General features: G+C 42.5%; 1 protein-coding gene across 1 annotated transcript in view; it reads right to left on the minus strand.

Annotated features, from left to right (window-relative positions):
- cry2 (cryptochrome circadian regulator 2) overlaps positions 1-21,111 on the minus strand; it is a 36,084-nt gene extending 14,973 nt beyond the window's left edge. Inside the window, exons 1-3 of the mRNA XM_083763910.1 lie at positions 20,850-21,111; positions 16,501-16,609; positions 4,706-4,848 (exon numbers count right to left, since the gene is read on the minus strand). Of these exons, the coding sequence (XP_083620036.1) occupies positions 4,706-4,848; positions 16,501-16,609; positions 20,850-21,007 (410 nt within the window). The 5' untranslated portion in view covers positions 21,008-21,111. The remainder of the gene's footprint in view (positions 1-4,705; positions 4,849-16,500; positions 16,610-20,849) is intronic.
- Positions 21,112-22,265: the final 1,154 nt, after the last annotated feature.

Consider the following 22,265-nt stretch of genomic DNA (forward strand, 5'->3'; position numbering starts at 1 on the left):
AGAGCTTTCATGTGGTGGGAGATCTTGTGGTCCAGCTCCAGTCTGAAGATGAATGGAAGTGATTCAACATCAGTGACGTTATCGTTTTCCTATAGAAATTAACTGCAACATATACAGTATATTAGGTGGTCTGCATGCCAAATGCAGGATGTTGTGGCATATACTGGTGGTTAATATAGTTTTCCCTTTGGGAATTAATAAAGCTATGTTTTCATTATCATTTTATTTATTTGGACTGTGTATCTGTTTGTATTCTGTGTATTATTTAAATATATGTTTCCCCCTATTGCACTACTGATAGGTCGGTTTTATCTATTGTACTTGTATTTGTAACAATTCTGCATAAGCCCCAAATCATGTATGTTTTTTTGTACCGTTTAACTCATCCTAGTGTCAGCTCTCGCCCTTTCCTCTAGAAGTCAGGGTTTGTGTTTTACTGAAGGAGCACATAATGTCCTCCTGCCTACATGGTCATTAAGAGGAACCCAACAATAACTCAAACTTGGCCACACTATAACACAGACTTGACGACTGCCGGTCAAGAGATAATATGCCTATTCATCAGGCACATCATCCTGTGTCATCCGATAAACTGGCACCATCATGTCATCTTCTCTGCCATGAAGAGCCTATCATTATTCACTGTTTGTTAGAGAAACCTTTGTACCATCCAGGAGAAATTGTACTGTGTACAGTGAGGACCTCATTGTTTTGTATTGTCTTGGTGATATGTTTTTCTGTGCAATGTGTTGTTTTGTTGTGGGTGTTTGGAACAGACTGTGAAGATGAATATCCTCAATAAAGATTGTTATTATAATAGCTATCTGCCTGCATTCTGTAACCTTGTATCTTTTCTCTCTGAATGGAATGAACCATTTTTATTATTTAAACACACCGTATCTCTGCTGAGTCTTATTCTTTTGTTAATATATTTTTTGACTTTGAGTTAAAACAACTTTTTATCAGGTTCCATACTCTACAACATCTTTTCTTTGTGTGATCTCCATTTCCAGAGATTAAACCCATCAACTACAATTTTGACACTGAAGAGAAACTGTCAAGTGCTTCAATATTATTACCATTCTGTGCAAAGAATTAACACATTTTCACTTTAAATTAAATTAAATTAAATGACAGGAATGCAGTGTTTTGAGCACTGCTTATGCATATGGGAATTAAGATGAAATATGTTTTTTGTTGGGAGTGAAATGAAAGTCAAAAAGATAAAACCTGAAGTTTACATCAAAAAGTGAGATAGGTGAACGTGTTTGAAAATGTGAAAATTTACAGTGGAGGTTGCCCAAAATAATAAATACAATTGCAGTTATGAGATGTTATGGATAATATTGTTTGGGGCAATATATCAGCTGACAGTGTCTGTCAGTTTCTCCATCTTATACAACACATTTCTATACGTAAGTCGTTTCAGAATCCCTATTGGTGCATCGCAGGAGCGGTTAGGTTCCTATTGGTCACTTTATCGCAGGTGAAGTTCAGCCAGTCAGTGTACTCACAGAGCACGCATGGACAGCCTCACATGTCAATCCCCACACAGCCCTCCCTCCAAACACAAACACCTAACAGATGAGGCCTCATCTCTCCTCTCTCCCCTCTCTGACTCTCTCACATACACATAACACAACTAAGCTCCTACACACACACACACACACACACACACACACACACACACACACACACACACACACACACACACACACACACACACACACACACACACACACACACACACACACACACACACACACACACACACACACACACACACACACACACACACACACACAGCACATGTCTGGGAGTGTGATCTGTAGTAGCGAGGGGTGACCACTTGATGTCACTGTTTGATGTGCTGCAGAAACTCTTGCTTTGTTTCAACATGTTTATTTCATTTCTCCAAGAGAAGTCACTTGAGTACACAAAGCAGGACTGGTTTCATAATATGCCATGAACTGTCAGCAAAATGTCTAAAATGTGATTAAGAACAGTCCAACGAAAATAACTTCTGCTGGTGGCATTAATTAGTGTGTGAACCACAATGCCCCCAGCTTGATCCCAGCTTGGGGGCCTGAATGTGTTGCTTATACTTGGTTGCACCAAGTATGGGTGCTGTGCACCAACATAGCAGCATGTCTCTCCTGATCAGAGAATAGAATGGAATGGATGCATATTGTAGTATGATTTGCTCAATGCCGGTGCACTGGTAACAATCAAACACTTTACCCACTGATACACACAGCAACAAATTGAGTCTGCATTGCAACCACAATCAAAACCTTATCCGGAATTATGCTTAATTTAGACTCCTGCAATCAATGTGTGGTGAACTTGATTAAGTAGATTAAGATTTTCAGCAGATTTTCAAGGAAGCCTTGGCTAGTAAATTAATGTCTTTTTTAGTATGGCTTTCAAATGGGGTCGTGGTGCAGTAGTTTAAAACTTTCCATGTCCATCCATTGATTGTTATACATTTATGTCTGGGTGTTACTCATTCTCGGACCAGCCCAGTGGCCTTGTGGTTAGAGTGTCCGCCCTGAGACTGGGAGGTCGGGGGTTCGATCCCCGGCCGGGTCATACCAAAGACTGTAAAAATGGGACCCAGTGCCTCCCTGCTTGACACTCAGCATCAAGGGTTGGATTGGGGGGTAAGTCCCTGCGACATACTAGCGTCATGTCCAGGGGGTGTACTTGTACATCAAGCTGCCTCACGCTACAGATACAGGAGATAGGCTCCTGCCCCTATGGGCCTCATGGCTCGGCAAGGCTACTTGTTACTCATTCTCACTCAGTGAGGCTTCGTACACACCTACACAACAAATGTTCGGTCCGTGTGCGATGTCTGATTGCCGTTTGATTGCTGCTCCAATTCATTTTCAATGGGAGTCACATGGGTTGACCAAAACATTTCTGTTTGATGAGGGGGGGAGCAATCAGCAATCAGTGATCAAACACAAATGTTTGCTCAAACCATGTGACTCCCATTAGAAAAGCATTGTGGTGGCCCCAAAAAAAACGACCAAACATTTGCTTGATTGGTGTTTGGTACGTGTGAATGTGGCCCAACAAAACCCAACCACAAATCTAGTCATTTGATACATCGCAGGTGACTACTGATTGAGACTCTGATACACAGGCTGAGAGAACACGAGAATCATGCCAGGTATTGTTCCCCACCTCCAGGCTGTGTTTTCACTTTGGCCTTGATATCAGGTGCATTGTTAATCTGGTTTAAGACTACAACTGCTGCAACTGCCACCACTTTGGAGGCACACGTCCTCATTTTTGTCCTGCATACTGTATGAACCAGGGTGTCTGGTGTCACGTACGTCAAATGTCTATATATGTACACTTCCGGTAAGTAAAACTAAACTAGCGTCGACTAACGATGGTTCTTATTTTGAAGAGGAAGAGGAATTCCATTTCAGTTGTATAACCAAGCTGCCGTGACAAGTTGTAATGAATCATTACTGACGCCGTTCGAAGCTCTAGTCTAACCGATTAAACGAGAACCCGTGTGGATTAAACACAAGATTTTAGCCAAAGTTATGATATGAAAAACACACACGTGTGACTTAAAACAATGTACACACATGGAACCTCCCGGGCATTAGGTGATAGTTCATTTTATCCATCTCATGCTGGTTAACCCATTCTGAACGGGAACCCATTTTGGTGTCAGCATCATGTTATGCTTTAGCTATTGAAAAATAGCAGATCTACAAGCTCATAGCGCGCCACCGAGTGGCGCGCTACGAGCTTGTAGGTCTGCTATTTTTTTTAAATCGAAGAACGACTGACATTTTTTTAGAATCTGATCTCAGGTCAGAATGGGTTGATCAGACCAGTGTGTGTCCAGTGGAAACCTCGTATGAATCTGATCTCAGGTCAGAATGGGTTGATCAGACCAGTGTGTGTCCAGTGGAAACCTCGTATGAATCTGATCTCAGGTCAGAATGGGTTAAACTCTCGGGTACCGTCAACTTAAGTCAAACCCTAACATAACCCTAACCACATGCACGAAGCAGCACATGTCCCACTGTTGTTTACGCATGTCGGTCCCTTCGTTGGTGTCCAATTTGTGTGTGCATCCCGGCTAAAGTAACGTTGTGGTAGAGTAGAGACTTCCGCCAGCAGTGCGTACAGTACCAAGCAACATCTCCAGGTGCTCCCCTGAGAACTAGCCCTAAAACGTTATGTGCACCCCTGTGTGTGAAGCTTTTTATCAGATCATCATAGCAGAGGGTGACATGGTGGATGATGAATGTTGAGCCTATTTTTGTTGAAGATAATTTTAAGTTGAACAAAATTACATTTCTTTTTGAAATACGCTTTGAGAAAATGATATGATCTCATTGATTTGGTTGAATATACTGTTCTGAGGGGTAGGCAAGAGGCCGCTGCAAATGTGACAAAAAAAATCAACCAGGGCCAGGCTACAAATGTTTTAGTTTTTTTTTCCTTTACAAACATTACCAGGCATTTTAACATAAGGTAAGGCTCAAACTGATCCCAAACTTATTTATTATATTTTTGGGGATTTAGATATATATTCTTTTAAGATTATCCAGCTTAGTTTTGATTTGTTGATCCGAACATATCAAAGTGATCCCACTTCAGTTTTTGGTTTGGTTTTCAACAAACCTAATTGTTTTGTGTGTAATGTGTGGGCATCGGAAATATATCAAACCTGTCCAGGTTGTAGAGAGTGTGACAGTTTCTGACCATGGTCTCCACACCAAACTCATTGGCCATCTTAATAATGGCCCCATCCCTTTCCTTCCCATAAGGCTCTGGGTCATACTCAAACGTTAGCCTGGTCACCTTCCACTCCTGAACAGAAGCCGAGACAGAGGAGACACAGAAAAACAAGAGAAAAAGAGAGGGGGAATTTATTAGAGGACTGGTACAGTTACAGTAGTAAGACACCTGCATCAGAAGACACAATATCTCATGAGTCTGCAACCAAACAAACCAAAGAAAATCTTACTTCTTTTGGCCATTTTCTGAAAAGCTGTTTGTATACAATTTACACAATGAGAAAAACATTTTCTAAAATCATATTAAGTTGTAGAAAACAACTTACTGGCTATTCTGGCTAGCAATTAAATTAATCCAAATCCAGAAATAATCATATTTGCCCCCCAAACTCAACCCACTCATTTCATTCTGAACCTGTTCCGGATATTTCTTTCAACACCCAAATCACCAAAGTAGTCCAGTCATGTTACCAACCGTCAAATCAGGAAAATATCGCTAAAATTAAACCTTTTTTGTCATATGCAGACCTGGAAACCGTCATACATGCGTTCATATCTTCACGACTGGATTACTGTAACTCAATATACTCTGGTATGAGCAAAATAAACATATCTCGCCTCCAGATGGGTCAGAACTCTGCGGCTCGCCTTCTCACCAACACGAGAAAACGTGAACATATCACGCCGATTTTAGCTAGTCTTCACTGGCTCCCGTGAGCTACAGAATTGATTATTGATTACTTTTAAAGCTCATGGTCTAGCTCCCATTTATATAAGAGATTTGCAGCTACCCCATAACCTTGTGCGCTGCCTTAGATCATCGGACAGGGCCCTCCTAGTTCCTCCTGCAACGCGTCTGGTCACTCGGGGTGGCCGGGCCTTTGCGGCTCGGGCACCTTTGCTCTGGAACTCCCTGCCTCTGGCTCTTAGATTAGCAGAATCAGTGCCTTCTTTTAAAACGCTTTTAAAAACACATCTGTATGCCAAGTGTTTTTCGTAATATTGTTTTTAATTGTTTTATTGACCCGTTCTTTTCTTCATGTTTTATTGTCTCTGATGTTTTGACGCTTTGTTGTTTTGACGTTTTTATGATTACTGTTTTATAACCTGTCTGTAAAGCACTTTGTAACTATATGTTTGGAAAGGTGCTATACAAATAAAATTCATTCACTCATAGTGCAGTAAGTGCACACACACAAGTATTTTACAATATATTGAGGGCATTGAGGGCCTGGGGAGGCCCTTACTGTGTTCTCTGTATCCATTGCTGAGACAATACAAGGGTGTCACTGACACTCACTGTCACGTAGAATATAAAAGAATATCGGTGTCAATACTGTCACATGCACAGATTCTTTCCTGAAGCTACAGTATGTGCAATCCACATAGCCAGCCCAGCACACAAGAGACGGAAATAGCGAAATCTTTGTTTGCAGATGATCAGGAAATCTAATCTGTGTGACCTCAAAATATAACTGCCATTATTTGTGCGAATGCAAACAATTCTCTGGTGAGTTTAAAACGGGAGGGACATAGCGTGAACAACAGCGAGAGCTCCCCTTGCTCCGCATTGTCTGCAATCTGCAAAAATATCCGTGCCTTCAATGCCCAAGGTGTGAGCTGACAGTACTGTAGGTGCTCTGGTGATGATAATAGTAGTGTGGAGATAAAGTAGTTTGATCATTGGCATGACATTGGCATCTGCTAAATGCCTAAATTGTAAATTGATGACAGAGTGGACACATTGTTGTCTCCACCAGGCCGAAGGCATGGGGGGAGAGTATGTTTTGCACTCCGTCGTCCGTCCGTCCGTCCGTCCGTGTGTCCGTCCGTGTGTCCGTCCGTGAGCAGCTAATCTCGGCCACCGTTAACCCGGTCGATGCCAAATTTTGCACACACACTCCCTGGATGCCAACGATGAACCTCTGCCCCAAACTTTCCAGAACGGCCTGTTATAGCGCCACCAGGAGGCCGCTTTGTGCAAAACAGGTTTTTGCACAGTACACCTACAGATTTTGTCCAAACATCGCGCAAATTGGTACACAGTCTCTCTAGAGCCATTCAACGAAACCGGTCTTTCAGATTTCTCAGACTCCATCCTGATTGGTTAAGATTGGCTTCCAAAGTTCACAGGAGTGCTCAGTTTCAAACAAAATGCTGCAAATCATGAACACATTGCGTGATTTCCGTGAAATTGTGCACGCACATTCCCACTAGGCCGAGGACGAAATGCCACATGAACAATTTCAACTCAGCCTCAAGGTGGCGCTATAACTGGCCGAAAAGTGTTTTTACCTCTAACTGCACGGATCTGTGGATAATTTACTTTTGTTGCCCTTTTATCCAACCACCAGATGAAGGCAAGCTGCAATGTCCTACATTCCTATCCTGGTGGAGACCTGTGCCCAGAAGGCACTAGTTGAGCTCTGGATTTTCCAGTTGAGAAATGAGATGACTCGATTGCATGTATGGGCACCGCCGCACCAGTGTGTGCTTATGCATGCGTGTGTGCAACGTGCGTGCCCGTGTGTGCGCAACACCCTGGATTGGAAAGCCAACATCTTAAGACAAAGGGAATTCCCTGTAGCTCGGGGGGAGATATTAGACTTTTAGGTCATCAGGCTGAGGTTGTAAGCTATGGTTGTAGGCTTTGTGTTGATTGAGTTGATTTGAAGATTTAGATTATGGCTGCCTACAACCACTTATCAGAACGCTCAAATGACAAAAATCTAAATAAGCTCTCAGGCTTTTATTGTGTTTTATCCTTTTGACACAAATTGACAGATGTGTACAAATATGGTCAGGTACTGTACATTATGTTTGTCCATATTATTTATTGAGTATGATCAAAGATTGTATCCACGGACCAAATATTATCCATTATTTTAGGCAGGAGAAAACAAACAAATATTTTCAAATATTTTGACCACAGAGAGGGCCTGAGGTTTTTCTAGTCGCTTTGTGACAATTGCAGGGACAATACAGAGAGGAATGTCAAGGAGAATAATACTGTAAAAAGCTATCAAGTGTCAACACTGACACCTGCACAGCTTCTATCCTAAAGCCATCGCCATCCACACCATGAATGTGGTCATTGTGGTGTACCAGCAATATGTTGCTGACAATATTCAAGTTTGACTCAAGAAAACTACAAATGTAGCACTCTCGGAAAAAGAAAAATCATCCACTTCTTTACACCCGTAAACCTGTGACACGATAATAAAAAGCAAATTCTCATTCTGATAATGACAGCTACTGTAGATCTAACCGGCAAGTAAATAATATGTCCTCTGTCCTCTTTTTAATCACCGTCAACTGTACACAGACACAGAGAAGGCCCTCATTTATCAATCGATTGTCAAATCTGCCCCAAATTCGAGTGTGGGTTTCGTAGTACACCCACGTTGCCACGGCATTTATAAAGTGATCGCAAACAGCTGATCCTTCCTTAATTTCGTTCTGACGTTAATAAATGTGACGGCTGAAATCTATCTGGCACCGAAGTCTGACGTTAATATTGGTAGAGGGCGTCAGTCCCTAACCTGACTTTGCCAGATGGGGGCGGTATTGGGTAACCATGTTCCCCAACACAGCAACCATCTGGGATCTCTCAGGGAGTTCAGCTAACACCGAACCGCTCCGTGGTCTAACCAATCAGCGTGAGCTAAGGGCGGGATATGTGCGAAACCGGATGTGAAGCTATATAGACACGTCAATATGATTGGTTGTGTTTGCACGCCCACACGGTGATAGACAGACGGTCCCATCCAATCATCTACCAAGTACTGTATCTTGAAAAAAAGGAACAGCCCCGTCATCGAATTTGCTTCCGAGGTCCCAGTTCCCAATAAGCTGTGAAACAAATTTGTGTAGCAAGCTTCTTGGATCTGGCAGCGTCAGGTTAGTCAGTCCCCAGGTTCATGTATTTTTTATTTGCATTATAATCCCCATAGGGGGATTTTAGATCGCCTCATATAAGAACTCTGTTTGAAAAATAAACATGTCATCCCAGCCGCTTCACTCATACATGTATGGATATGAAGAATCAACTGACTGAGAGAAAACGCTAATGCTACTGAATTAGTTACATTTTCGCTAGAAGCAGACTGTATCATATATGAGTGACTGACTGTTGCAAACGATACAGAGACACCTCCCTGACAATAACGCAGAGACAGCTTGTTTATTTTTGGACCACAACGCTTATAGTAGACGATATTAAGATCACCCCATGTTATTCTCCATAGAGAAATTACTTCCGCGAAACAGGGGAATCGAAGGGATGAGCGAGTTACGTCAGGACTTCGGTGCTCTATACGACCTGGAAACCATGGTTACAGGGGGAAAGAAAATTCTCCCGTGCCTTGCTGCCCGCCTCACCCCCCTCTCTCATACACACACACAGACGCACACGCACACACACGCAACTTGCAAGCCCAAGTGTGTTGTGGTGTGGTGTGTTAAATAAATAAAGAACGAACACCTGCATGAATTAAATAAAGTTGTAGGCCTACCCTGTCTGTTTCCCTCTCACCTCGCTTGCCTTGCTGTCATGCACGCACCTACATCGACATCGCATCCCCATGAATGGAATACGTTTGTAGGCTGGCCTATATTAATTTTACCCATTTGTGCGCAGTGCACGGCGAAGGCGTGAGACTGTAGCATATAGCCTGCTACAATTGCAAATAGGCAAGCTGTATGCTTTTCATTGTCACTTGGAAATAAATCCGTGCAGTCCATTTATGCCTTTTTTTTATAATATCACAGACAGTACAGTGATATAGGCATCTGATGTCATGCCGCATGTGCTCCCAAATCATCTCACAAGTGCGCTCGCATAACAAGGCCAGTAAAGCACTGTTAGATTAAGCACAAACTAAAACATTGTAAACATGTTATATTGTTTTTAATTGCGCGAATTTAATTACTTGTAAAGTTGGAAATCTCTTTTTCTTTTTTTACATGTATATACATAGTTTTATATTAACATTTTAGGAGTGAAAACATATGCTTAGATGCCTGTGACAGCGTGTCAGCAGTTCAGACAATGCTGCTTCCCTAGTGTACGACAGAAAAACAGCCGAGGACAAAGCATACGACAGCTCCCGACCAGACGTGACTTTTTGTCCTACTCAAGTTCAATTTCAAGCTTTGGCGGAAATGGTAAATGCCGAAAATGTCGGTAATTTCGGCGTGCACCCATATTTTGGTGTACGCACGGTTGATAAAGAGGGCCAGAGAATGATGAGAAAGAATTCCATAAAAGCGAGTATTCTTGTGCTGGTTAAATACTATGTCCTCCGTCCTCTTTTTAATCACCATCAACTGTACACAGACTAGGGATGCCACCGATTAATCGATTTTCCGATTAATCGTCGGAGGCTCCGAAATTTTAATATTTCATAATCGTTTTTTTTTTTTTTAATAGCCAAAATATAGGGTAATAAGTAAGGCTGCATGATATATCGAACAGGTACCTTCATCAGAGTGGAAAATATAAGTATAAATCAAGCTGCCCCTCTCTCTAACAGACACAGTTAACGATCGCTTGTGCCTGTCAGACAGCCAATCAGATGAAATGAAGGCAGTTGTAGAGTAGAGTGTAGACTAGTGAACGTTTTCTGTTTATATCAAGTACTTCATACCAGCCCCTTATGAAACTACTTCTCCCCAAATCCAAATTGATTTCATTTTCCATCCTGAATGGCAGTAACTAGCATACAATGAGAACTGAGAAGGTCTCCACAAAGGTTTACTCATCAAAACTGATTATAAAACTGTAACCATCAAAGCATGCACTCAACAATTATAATGGTTATGTGACCATGGCATGTGCATCATATAAAATCTTAAAAGTATTATCTGATATTGATTTAAAATCAATAAGCTGTCGATTATTCGATTTGGCTGATGGTCACTTTCTGGCATCCCTAACACAGACACAGAGAATGATGAGAAAGAATTCCATAAAAAGCGAGTATTCTTGTGCTGGGTTAGCCCGTTTTTTATATGTCGGCATCAACAGTACTGACTCCACCACCATGCATTGTGATAAACATCAGCCTCAAACAAGATCATATATAACGTCAGAGAGAGAGAGAGAGAGAGAGAGAGAGAGCTGTGTAACCAGCTCAGCTATGTGAAACAAATAAATACAGTCAGTGTCTATTATTATCATGGTGTGAAAGAGGTCGGCAGTAGTACAGCACTGTTTTGCTTAATAAAGTGGAGGATGTTCAGCCTTGTGATTCTGGAAGGTCAGGTACAACAGCAGCACAGCGTGCACGTGACACTCCCACTGTCATGAATGACCTCACAAAGTGAGGCTGTGCCAATTCCCACAACCCATTAGTAACAGTAGGCACTAGAGGCACTATGCAGGCTCAAACAACTTGCATGTACAGTATGGAGCCATTTGTCTGAGTCCATAAGAGAGCTCGAGCTGAGACACAGGTTTCAGACTGACAACAGACCAGTACAGACTAGAGGTACAGGCTTTAGTTTGCCTGCGTGTGCATCCCCACTCCCCGGTTCTCCATACATTTGGTTCGTTGGTGCTTTGAGCTCCTACGTCTTTCTTGAGCACATCCACATACGTTAATGTTTGAGTACATCCATATATGTTAATGTGGGATGTCCTCGTGCCCGTGTGTTGGTTCCCACAGCCCTAGTTTGCTGGCTGGCAGCTGTTGGCGTCTTTGGCATTGTCCTGCTAGTCTCATTCATGTAGACCAGGGGTATTCAACTTTGCGGTTACAGTTTTATAATGAGTTTTGATGAGTAAACCTTTGTGGAGACCTTCTCAGTTCTCAAGTTACTGCCATTCAGGATGGAAAATGAAATCAATTTGGATTTGGGGAGAAGTAGTTTCATAAGGGGCTGGTATGAAGTACTTGATATAAACAGAAAACGTTCACTAGTCTACACTCTACTCTACAACTGCCTTCATTTCATCTGATTGGCTGTCTGGCAGGCACAAGCGATCGTTAACTGTGTCTGTTAAGAGAGAGGGGCAGCTTGATTTATACTTATATTTTCCACTCTGATGAAGGTACCTGTTCGATATATCATGCAGCCTTACTTATTACCCTATATTTTGTCTATTAAAAAAAAAGAAAACGATTATGATTTCGGAGCCTCCGACGATTAATCGGAAAATCGATTAATCGGTGGCATCCCTAGTCTGTGTACAGTTGATGGTGATTAAAAAGAGGACGGAGGACATAGTATTTAACCAGCACAAGAATACTCGCTTTTATGGAATTCTTTCTCATCATTCTCTGGCCCTCTTTATCAACCGTGCATACACCAAAATATGGGTGCACGCCGAAATTACCGACATTTTCGTCATTTACCATTTACTTTGCGGACCACCCAAAAAATCCAAGGCGCTTTACGTAGATTGTGCATTACATTCACCCACTAACACACAATGAGGCAGCGGTGGCCGAACGGTTTGCGGAGTGGTCTTGATACCGGAAGGTTGCCAGTTCGAATCCCTGGACCGGCACGTAAAAATTACCTCCGCTGAAGTGCCCTTGAGCATTGAACCCCTACCATGAAATGGAAATGTTCTATGAGCAGGGTGTGGCTGTAAACAAGCATCTCGAGCTTAGTCCACTTCCCTGGGTAAACAAAGAACTTTACTTTGCTTTACATTCATACACCAATGGCGGTGGAAACCATGCAAGGAACCAACCAGCACATCAGGAGCAATTAGGGGTTCAGTGTCTTGCTCGAGGACACTTCAACACTAACTCTGGGGGAGCCTGGGTTCGAACTGGCAACCTTGCGGTTGCCATCCAGCCACTCTACCCCTGAGCCACCGCCACACATAGTCAATCAATTCAATTCAATTCAAAGGGCTTTATTGGCATGAGAAAACATACGTTTACATTGCCAAAGCAGAAAGAACAATACAACAATACAGCCATAAAATCAAAACATTATATAGATATTCCACTGTTAGGTTCGTATGATTCTTGATGACTATTTATTATGTATTTGATGTATTACCATGTTTTGTTATTGCTTAATGTAATGTTATACTGACATACGGATCTCAATTAACACGATGGACGCCAAAACTCCTCCCAACCAGTCAGATGACGGGTTAAGATTTAACCCTGGAGGTCGCCATACCCGTCAGATGGTGGGTTGTAAGGGTTATATTACACATGTCGGCTGCTGCTCGAAAAGGTTGAGGCACTATGCATGCTCAAACAACGAGTCCATAAGAGAGCTCGAGCTGAGACAGGTTTCAGACTGACAGCAGACCAGTACTAGTGCCTCTTTTAGACGGCGACCATCTCCAGATAAAACGTCAAAGTCCCGTTGCGTTCTCATTTTTTATTGACCCTTTACACGAAAACGCACACTTTATGAAAACGCTATAATTTGGCTAGGTGGCGGTAACGGGCTGCCAAATAGACCAGTCACCCACTTACAAGAAGAAGAACCCCTTCGCGCAACCCTATCAGAGTTTTGCTTCCAGAATACAGCGTGGTTGTGGCCGTCGCCTGCTGCCTGCTTTCTACTAACGCATCGAGGTTGACAGACAGGCTGTCAGGCAGCCCAGAGCATGCATGCTGGCAGAGCGCGCCACGGGATGGTTATTATTTTATAATACATTAGGCTACATAAACGAAGGCTTGTTCAGGAACTCCATTATATAATATATGGCTCTGCATCAATGTAATAAACATATGCGCTGTGAGCCAACGTGAGCCACGATGTCATAAGTTTTGCAGATTCACCGTTTTGCCTGTTTACACGGAGAAGGGATAAAACGGTGTTCTCAAATATTTCCACTCTGGGAGGTGGTTTCACTTTGTTGCGTTTTCACCTCCTGAAAACACCGTTCTCGTCTAAAGGGACCAAAGCAAACGATACTTTATTTTGCCGTTTTATATGAACACCATTCTCGTGTAAAGACCACCTAAATCTCTCTCTCTCTCTCTCTCTTCCTCAGACGAGCACTCCATCGTCGCTTCCAGGGGTACAGGCTTTAGTTTGTGCATCCCCACTTCCAGTCATCCCGGTTCTCCATACATTTGGTTCGTTGGTGCTTTGAGCTCCTACGTCTTTCTTGAGCACATCCACATACGTTAATGTTTGAGTACATCCACATTATGTTGATGTGGGATGTCCTCGTGCCCGTGTGTTGGTTCCCACAGCACTAGTTTGCTGGCTGGCAGCTGTTGGCGTCTTTTGGCATTGTCCTGCTAGTCTCATTCATGTAGACATAGCTCTCTATTGTATACGCATAATAATAATAATAAAACTTTATTTGTATAGCACCTTTCATGACATGAAATGCTTTACAGAGCAACGTGTATGCTCATTTATCCAGGGTGTTACTCTGGTGTTCTGTTTCTTTTTTGTTTTCAAAGGAGCCACTATGTCATGAGCTGACTCTAGTTTAAAATAAAATAATTGAACCATATCATTCACTGGGGGAGTATCAGACAGGGGGGGCCCCAGATGACGAGAGAACTCGTTGGCTGCAGATGAGCTAAAAAAACGCTTTTTTATAGTATATTCAGTGATGTTTTTCTCTAGATCAGAGACTGTCATATTGAAACACAGCAAATAGTGGTCTGATAGCTCAGGCCTTTCAATAGTCCTTTCCACAGTGATGTTCAGACCTCTAGAAATCACCAGGTCCAGAGTGTGCCCATGTTTATGTGTGGTAGGGGGCATCCCGGTGCTGGCTATTTGCCAAGTATCCAGTGCTAGTTAGCTATAGCTATGTGCCACGTAACCAGTCACTGGAAGTAAAAAGAGTATTTTGAAGTATGGCAAAAGCTTCTATCTAAAGAACAAATACAGTCCCATCGGTTACATAGTCATTCATTATATAGATATTCCACTGTTCGCTCTGGATTAAGAGCGTCTGCTAAATGCCTAAATTGTAAATTGTATTCTCCTGACTAGATCTAGATCCGGACAATATAATATTCATATTCATTCATACGAGACCAATGCTGACCATATATCATCTGAAATTGGGACTGGCCCCGAACGTCTAAAGCTTGTTCGTTATACTGACATACGGAGCTCAATTAACACGATGGACACCAAAACTCCTCGCAACTCCTCGCAACCAGTCAGATGACGGGTTAAGATTTAACCCCGGAGGTCGCCATACCCGTCAGATGGTGGGCTGTAAGGGTTATATCAATACCAAGCAGCCAAAGTTCACCACTAACCTTCCGTGCTGCCCAGGCTGCTAGACAGCACCTACGCTCTTCCCATCGTGAGGATCAATGCGCGCGCCTCCCATAAGGATCCACTCATTGTCGTTTCTTTGTTGCTTGTTGCTCTCCGAAAAATAGTTGATTTCTGATCGCATGGCGTCAGCCATGTTACCGCTTGTTGTGAAACCTAACACATGTTTGCTCCTCCTCTCGTTGTATTGGGCTGTGTGGGGGCGGAAATAGAATGGCGTCTATGTAGGCATAGGGGATATACATATACCTGGATCCTATAGGCATAGGGGATATAGCGGGCTGGCTGCGGTCATTTCAAATGAACAGCAGGGGGCGCTGAAAGTGTTAAACGTTCAGAACAGATGTTTGGTTATGCATTTATTCTGGCTTGCTAGCTAGGCTACTCTGCATTTTGCTAGCCACTTGGTTTAGAGAATACAGAAACGTGAAATGTGTCCGTGCATGTACAGCATGTGTTCTTGCAAATTACCGTACATTACAGTACAGGCCATAGACCGGATATGAGCACAGAGCAGTAAATATAAGTTTAATGTTCAGGGGCCCTACTTCACACAGTACCAGCAATATCCATGAATCCCAGTAATATTGTAGCATGACGTATGCGGTAGTGCCATTTAGCTCATGTTGTTTGTAGGTCTATCTGTGGTGGTGATCATGATGCATCACATACTTGGTCCTATCATATAATCTATGAACCGTGCTACAGAGTTTAAATGAGATGCGTCTCTCCACCTGCTCAAATCATATTCGAAACTTGTTAGATGGATGCGCTCCTATGAATACACGTGTAGCCTAATGTTTCCCCCTCTATCTATATATAAACAATGACAACATAACATAACTCTAATGTCATTTTACGTCTGACTCCGAGCAACACCTGGCTGCTACAAATAACACAGCCTGCATGCGTCGCTCAAAACGAACTCGGACACTATCGTTTATTAAACTAGGCTGCTCCAACCCAGACCTACACTGTTGTGTCATTCAATGTGTCATTTATTGTTGAGCTCCCAGTAGATCATTTTTAGGCTATGAATTTTTCACTCGAGATGTAACCTATAAGCATGTCCTCGCCTTTCAAACTCACCGCACGTACCGCGCTGTGCTGTTTTTGTCAAAAGGATATGGCTTTGGATCTTATTTCGTTACCATTCACAAGTTACAGTATATATTATTTTTCTGACTGCAGCTTAACAAATGAAGACTGGCCGACATGTACTGTAGGTTGGAATGTGAATCGATTTAAACACAATAGAACCCCTTGATGCGGGTGGGAGAAGGTGTCGGGGTGCTACATCCCTATAAGCGATACATATATTTGTTTTAGCCTTTGTGATTTATAGCTGACCATATCTGTGCCTGTGACAGGGCTCCCTTGTAAAAGAGATGTTTAAAGGTTAATTTTCTTAATTGCTTTAACCCGTGGCAACAAATGTCAGGTTAGCAGCCCCCGGTGTGGTAACAGATCAATTATTAACAGTAACACTGACCTTAAACAGCCCAGGGAAGACATCGGTAGGTTGCCCTCTGACTACAAACAGTCTGGAGTTTAGTTTCTTCAGACTGTTATCCAGGTCCTCAAGAGACTCCAAAAGAAATCTGACGAGAGACACGTGACATGGGGGAAATGTAATTGATCAATCAAACTGCATGAAGACAGATCACTGAAAAACATAATAAATAATAATCAACCAATACCAATATGTACAGTATGTTCAACCTTCTTCTTGCAAAAACTAACATTGAGTGTTATATATATATATATATATATATATATCTATTATATATTAGAGGACTTGTACCCAACACATGGCAAGAAACCCAAAGCCACAACAGCTACGTCGCTATTGCAACACCCACAACACCATCTTACACACTACACCCACACACACTCACACGGCAGTGACGTCACACACACTTACCTTCGCAGTGTCCGGGACCTATCTCCTCCTATCGCGCCCAACGCCAACACTCGACACCACCCGCCAAAAAAATGTCATTGCAGTGCCACCAAAGATGCCTCCCGTCCACACTCACGGCGGCAATGCATTTGTTTACTACAAACATTATCGCCCGAAGCACCCACACCCCCGGAACACTGTTGCCCTTTCACCACGCTAAATTCGCCAGGTCTATGCAAGTGAGCACAAATTACATGTGAGAAAATTCATTCACAAGCCCACAAATGCCATTCAAATGCCATTCAACACACACTACGACTCGCTTACAATTCGCAAACCTGGCAACACTGCCCTGTCTTCTAATAGGCCCACACTAGCTCTCAGAATCTGACTCTGATCTACCGCAGGAGAAGAGAAACGAGGAAGGGGAGAGGAATTGTAGCCTCCCGATTTTGCTTATTCCTTCTAAATCTCTGTATTTAAAATATCACTCTCTCAGCGAATCTCTTAGTTCCATCAACATTGCACTTTGTCTGTAGTTTGTTTGTGCCTACATATTACGATTACACGGAACGCTTTGGCTATTTTCGCCTGCCAGCCAACTGCCGAGTACACACGCCTGCACACACACGCACACGCACACCTGGCTTGCACACACACACACACACGCACGCCTGGAAGCCACAATCTCTCTCTCTCTCTCGCCACGCCTCTCTCTCTCCCTCGCCACGCCCCACACACACACACAGGCTATACACGCACGGCGGCGCCGCGGCAGCGAGACAGGACGTTATAATCTTGAGTTTCATTAAATAACTGTCTTTCTCCGCACGCGCACGTGCGCACACAACATTATTCAAGTGAAATGCGTAACGGCAATATAGGCTACCAATATCTACCAACTATCTAGTTCATACGTGGGTCCACGATGGTGGTGGTGGTGTTGTTCATGCGCCACGGTGCGCGCCGTGGAGAGGGCATCATGTGCGCTGTTGGCTGGTTGGAGCGCAGCGCAACAGCCTTTCTGTCCAGTCCTACGTGTATAGACTGGCGATTGTGGCGAATTATATTCGTTAATAAAGAGAGAGCTGTAAAGGGGATATTGTCTATGGTCAGTTCATGGTGTGTATCATTCTCGTTTTTAACCATAGAGTTAATTAGGGCCGTAATAATGTGGCGCATTGACGGTAGGCAGTAGCCTAATAGCCTACAATGTAAACAACCTGCGCAAGCATTAAAAATGGGTTTTAATTGTCGGGTAACGGAAAATAACGGAAAATAATCTAATTTATTACTTTTCTCAGAAGGTAATCTGTAACGGTAAGGGATTATTTTCATGGGCAGTAATCCAGTAACCTAACGACGTTACTTTAGAAAGTAACGATGCCCAACACTGGAAATAGAGGGGGGGAAATGGAAATGGTAGGGTTTTTATTTTTGGTATTTGACTTTGCTACTGATGATTGTACGCAACAACAACTATTGCATTGTGTGTTTGAGCTGACAGGCCCTTTTTTATGTCAATCAATCAAGTCATCTCAGGTCATCTCAAGCGGCAGATGCAAAAATAGTTTTTTATAGGGCCATGTCATGTGCTCTACCTGCAAAGCCTTTGTGATCTATAACTTTTGGGCACCGCTTAACGTCAGATCAGGGGTTTTGTCGGCCAGCGCCAAAAATGCTCCCCGACAGCATAATCGGAGCAAATACCGGGCAGTGTGTATGAGCCATAACGTGTTGACTACACTACACTACACTAATAAGGACACATAATAATAACTAATAACCCATCCGTTACTACATGTGGAGTCAACTCCCGCAATTTCCTTCTTCCCATAGTGCGCGGCAACGTAACTCTGGAAATTCTAGTATATATATAAAATAAAAAAATTGCAATTGAAAAATAGAATACTGTATGTATTCACTGAACAGTTTGGCACCTCAGTATCTCTCTGAACCTTGGCTTTTTATTCTGTTCGAGAGTTCTGTGGTCTATGTTATGTCTTTGTTTGGCTTTAATTCCATCTGAGAGTTTCTATGTTCTACGTTTTGTTTCACTGTCTGTGTCTGCTGACACTGCTGCATTTTGTATTCTTCAGTGATGTGTCTCTCTTGTTGTTTTGGTTTTTAACTGTGCATGTGATCTTGCTGTTGTTTTCTGTGTTTTAGCTTATAGAGTGTATTTAGCTTTTAATTTTCTGTACAGCACTTTTTAAACATCTAGTTGTGAAATGTGCTATAATTGCTATATAAATAAATTGGATTGTATTAGTACATTACCACCTAAAGAAGGTTACGATTCGAACAAAGACCTATGCTCAATCACCTTTATTAGCATGATTCGGTGTGAAGACTCCGTTTTTCTGTATGTTTTCATGTGTTCTTCTGTATAGCACTAACAGCTGTTGTTAGATGTGTATGCAAATTATACCTACAACATTGAGTTTCAATCTGTACTAGCAATTCAATTAATTCCATTGACTAACCAACACTGTATTTTAGTCTGCATCATATCAGTGTTTCCGTTCAATTGTATTTGTAAAAGTAGTTGTTTAGGTGTAGAGTCGTCGACATTGTAAAATGTGTGTCAACATGGATGCCTTCTCTGCAGCAAATCAAATTTACTCATGGGTACAAATAAAGTAACCTGAGCTTAACCCAAGCCTGAGGCTACTGAAGCCCCATTTAAAATGGATTTGTGCCTTAGAAGACTTTAATAGAAGACTTTAGTAGTAGACTACCGAATTGTCTGAATTGTCTGTCTAGAGAGAGTTTTTTTGATTGATTGAAATATTTATTAACAGTTTGCAAAATTACAGTACATTTCAAGCACACACTCAATACACTGTTAACTGTGAGTGGACGACCCAATTAAGCGTTACACTTGTTTACAACAGGGTCCACATTGTTCAATTCATCAAAACATAGAGACATACAAATAGACACTTCTATATAATTAAAGAACAGAACAGGAATTCATCATATACAGTAGGAACCATCTGGTCTGAATACTTAGACATTCTTCTTATACATTTCTCAATGGGCTGACTTCTATCTAGCCAGTGAAATAATTATGAAATTAAACTGTTGTTCATTTTGCTGGGGACCCCCTGAACCCCTCATGGACACCTGGGTGTCCCCACAGATGCTCCTAGTTTGAGAACCCCTGGATCATACAGTATAGGCCATAGGGGAAAGGCACTCAACTCCTACTGTAAGTAAAATGATACGCTGTGATTTGGCAGCGCAAATTGTCTAATTATCAGCTAAATTCTGTAGCCTAATCATTATGGCTAAATTAGCAGGTCAAGATAAAAAATGAAACTGGCTGCTAATAATGACCATTGAGTTGGAATAATAGCTAGGTCGAGATCATGAAATTATAGACTTTAACTTATATAAACTGGCATTACTGTAGCTGACAACTGCATTATTACTGCATTGTTTGCAGTAATATTCTATAGCCGTTAAAGTGTAATCATCACCGATAACCAAAATAACTGTACTTTTAACCAAGCCGTATTTCATGCGTGCGCTTTTGCATGAGGACAGAACACTTGCTTCAAAGGTAATTTCAACAACAGCAACTAATAAAGTCAAAATAGGCTCATGTCTGTCACAACATAGCCATTAGCTTAATGCATACATATAGACTGGGGACTGGGGGGAGGCCCAAGCCTGACTGACTGAATTCCAAGCGTAGCACTGCACATAATGTTTATGGTTTGCACATACATAACCCTGCAGTTAACCAGCTAGAGAAACCCAACAGGCAAAAATAAACAAAAACTAATCACAAATTACATATCAAGGGAAATGTTTACTTGACGAAACGTATGATCTTCAACTTATGACTGATATGTCTTTCAACACTCATTAAATCACTTTGTTTTTATTTATTTATGCATTAATATTGTATAATAAATATTGCCATATACCTCCATCGGTTCACTCCCACGTTGGCGGAGCCAGCGAACCACGGGTCCAGGATATAAACACAGCGCACGGTGTCAGCCCCGTTCAGCGCCTCTTGCAAAGCAGGATTATCGTGCAGCCGGAGTCCTTTACGAAACCAATGCACCGAATTCACCACCATGATTACTTCTTCAAGCCCATCGTTGGAGCGACGATTAGGAAATTCAGACTAAAAATGCAGTATAATGAATGAAGCACTCAAGCAGCCTCTTCAACAAACTTCACCGTTCCAGGTTCCGTCTGTTGTCAACAACCCAAACCGAAGTGGGCGTTGTCGGTGTCTGCTCCAATGTCACATAACAGGCGTCTTCCGATTGGCTGGGAGGGCGAAACGTGTACCACGTGTGGCGGGAATTACAATGACAGTGGCCGCCAATTGGTCGAACGGCACATGTCGGCAAGAGGGAATCACACGTTTCATGGGGGCAACATTCTCCCCTACCTAGCCCCAATACGTTCCCTCAGTCCCTACGCTCATTCTGTAGCTCCGAGATGAGCTACAGAATGAGCGTAGGGACTGAGGGAACGTATTGGGGCTACATTCTCCCCTGTAGTCATGATGGCTTTTGCAGCTTGCTGACCTGTTCTGACGACCTCATGATGAAACCCTGTACAGTAGGCCTAGGCCTATATAGGCTACTCAAGACACGCTCCATCGAACAAAGCCAACTTGGATCGTGACAAATCATTATCATGACATCCATCCATCCATCTTCAACCACTTATCCGTAGTAGGGTCGCGGGGGGCAACTGCTCCACCAGAGAGCTCCAGTCTTCCCTCTCCAGAGCAACATTTAGTGACTTCCTCCTGGGGGATCCTGAGACTTCCAAGTTCCAAGGCCAGTGAGTCGATGTGTTTCCTCCAACTGCGCCTTGGTCTGCCCCGGGGTGACACAGCTGACATAACTATAGGTCATGGGTGGGCAACTTTGACGATGGCGAGGGCCACTGCACTGTATTTCCACACTCACTCCAGAGGGCCACATTGCATATTACTGTCGTATTACTGTCGTACTGTTGCATATTACTGTCGTAAAACGCATCTCAGTGCAACGCATTTTGAGCTTGTAGATCAGCTATCTTTTCTATATTTGAATTGAAATCCTGCATAATTTCTTTTGCTATTTTTGAATTGGAATCCTGAAAAGTCCTTTTTTATTTAATTTCAAATGCATTTAGTTAGTTATGTTATGTCTTTGTGAACTAAATACAATTACATTGGACTTACAAAAAAAGACAATAACATTTTAATACTAGTAATTAGCTGAAATCAATAATATATCAGTATTCTGATATTAACCCGAGGGCCACATTAAGTGAAGGTGGGGCCGCATGTGGCCCTGGGCCGCCAGTTGCTAGCAGACACACAGCAGGAGCTC

The sequence above is a fragment of the Protomyctophum parallelum genome (assembly GCF_964188405.1).
Source record: "Protomyctophum parallelum genome assembly, chromosome: 4".
NCBI classification, from domain to species: domain Eukaryota; kingdom Metazoa; phylum Chordata; class Actinopteri; order Myctophiformes; family Myctophidae; genus Protomyctophum; species Protomyctophum parallelum.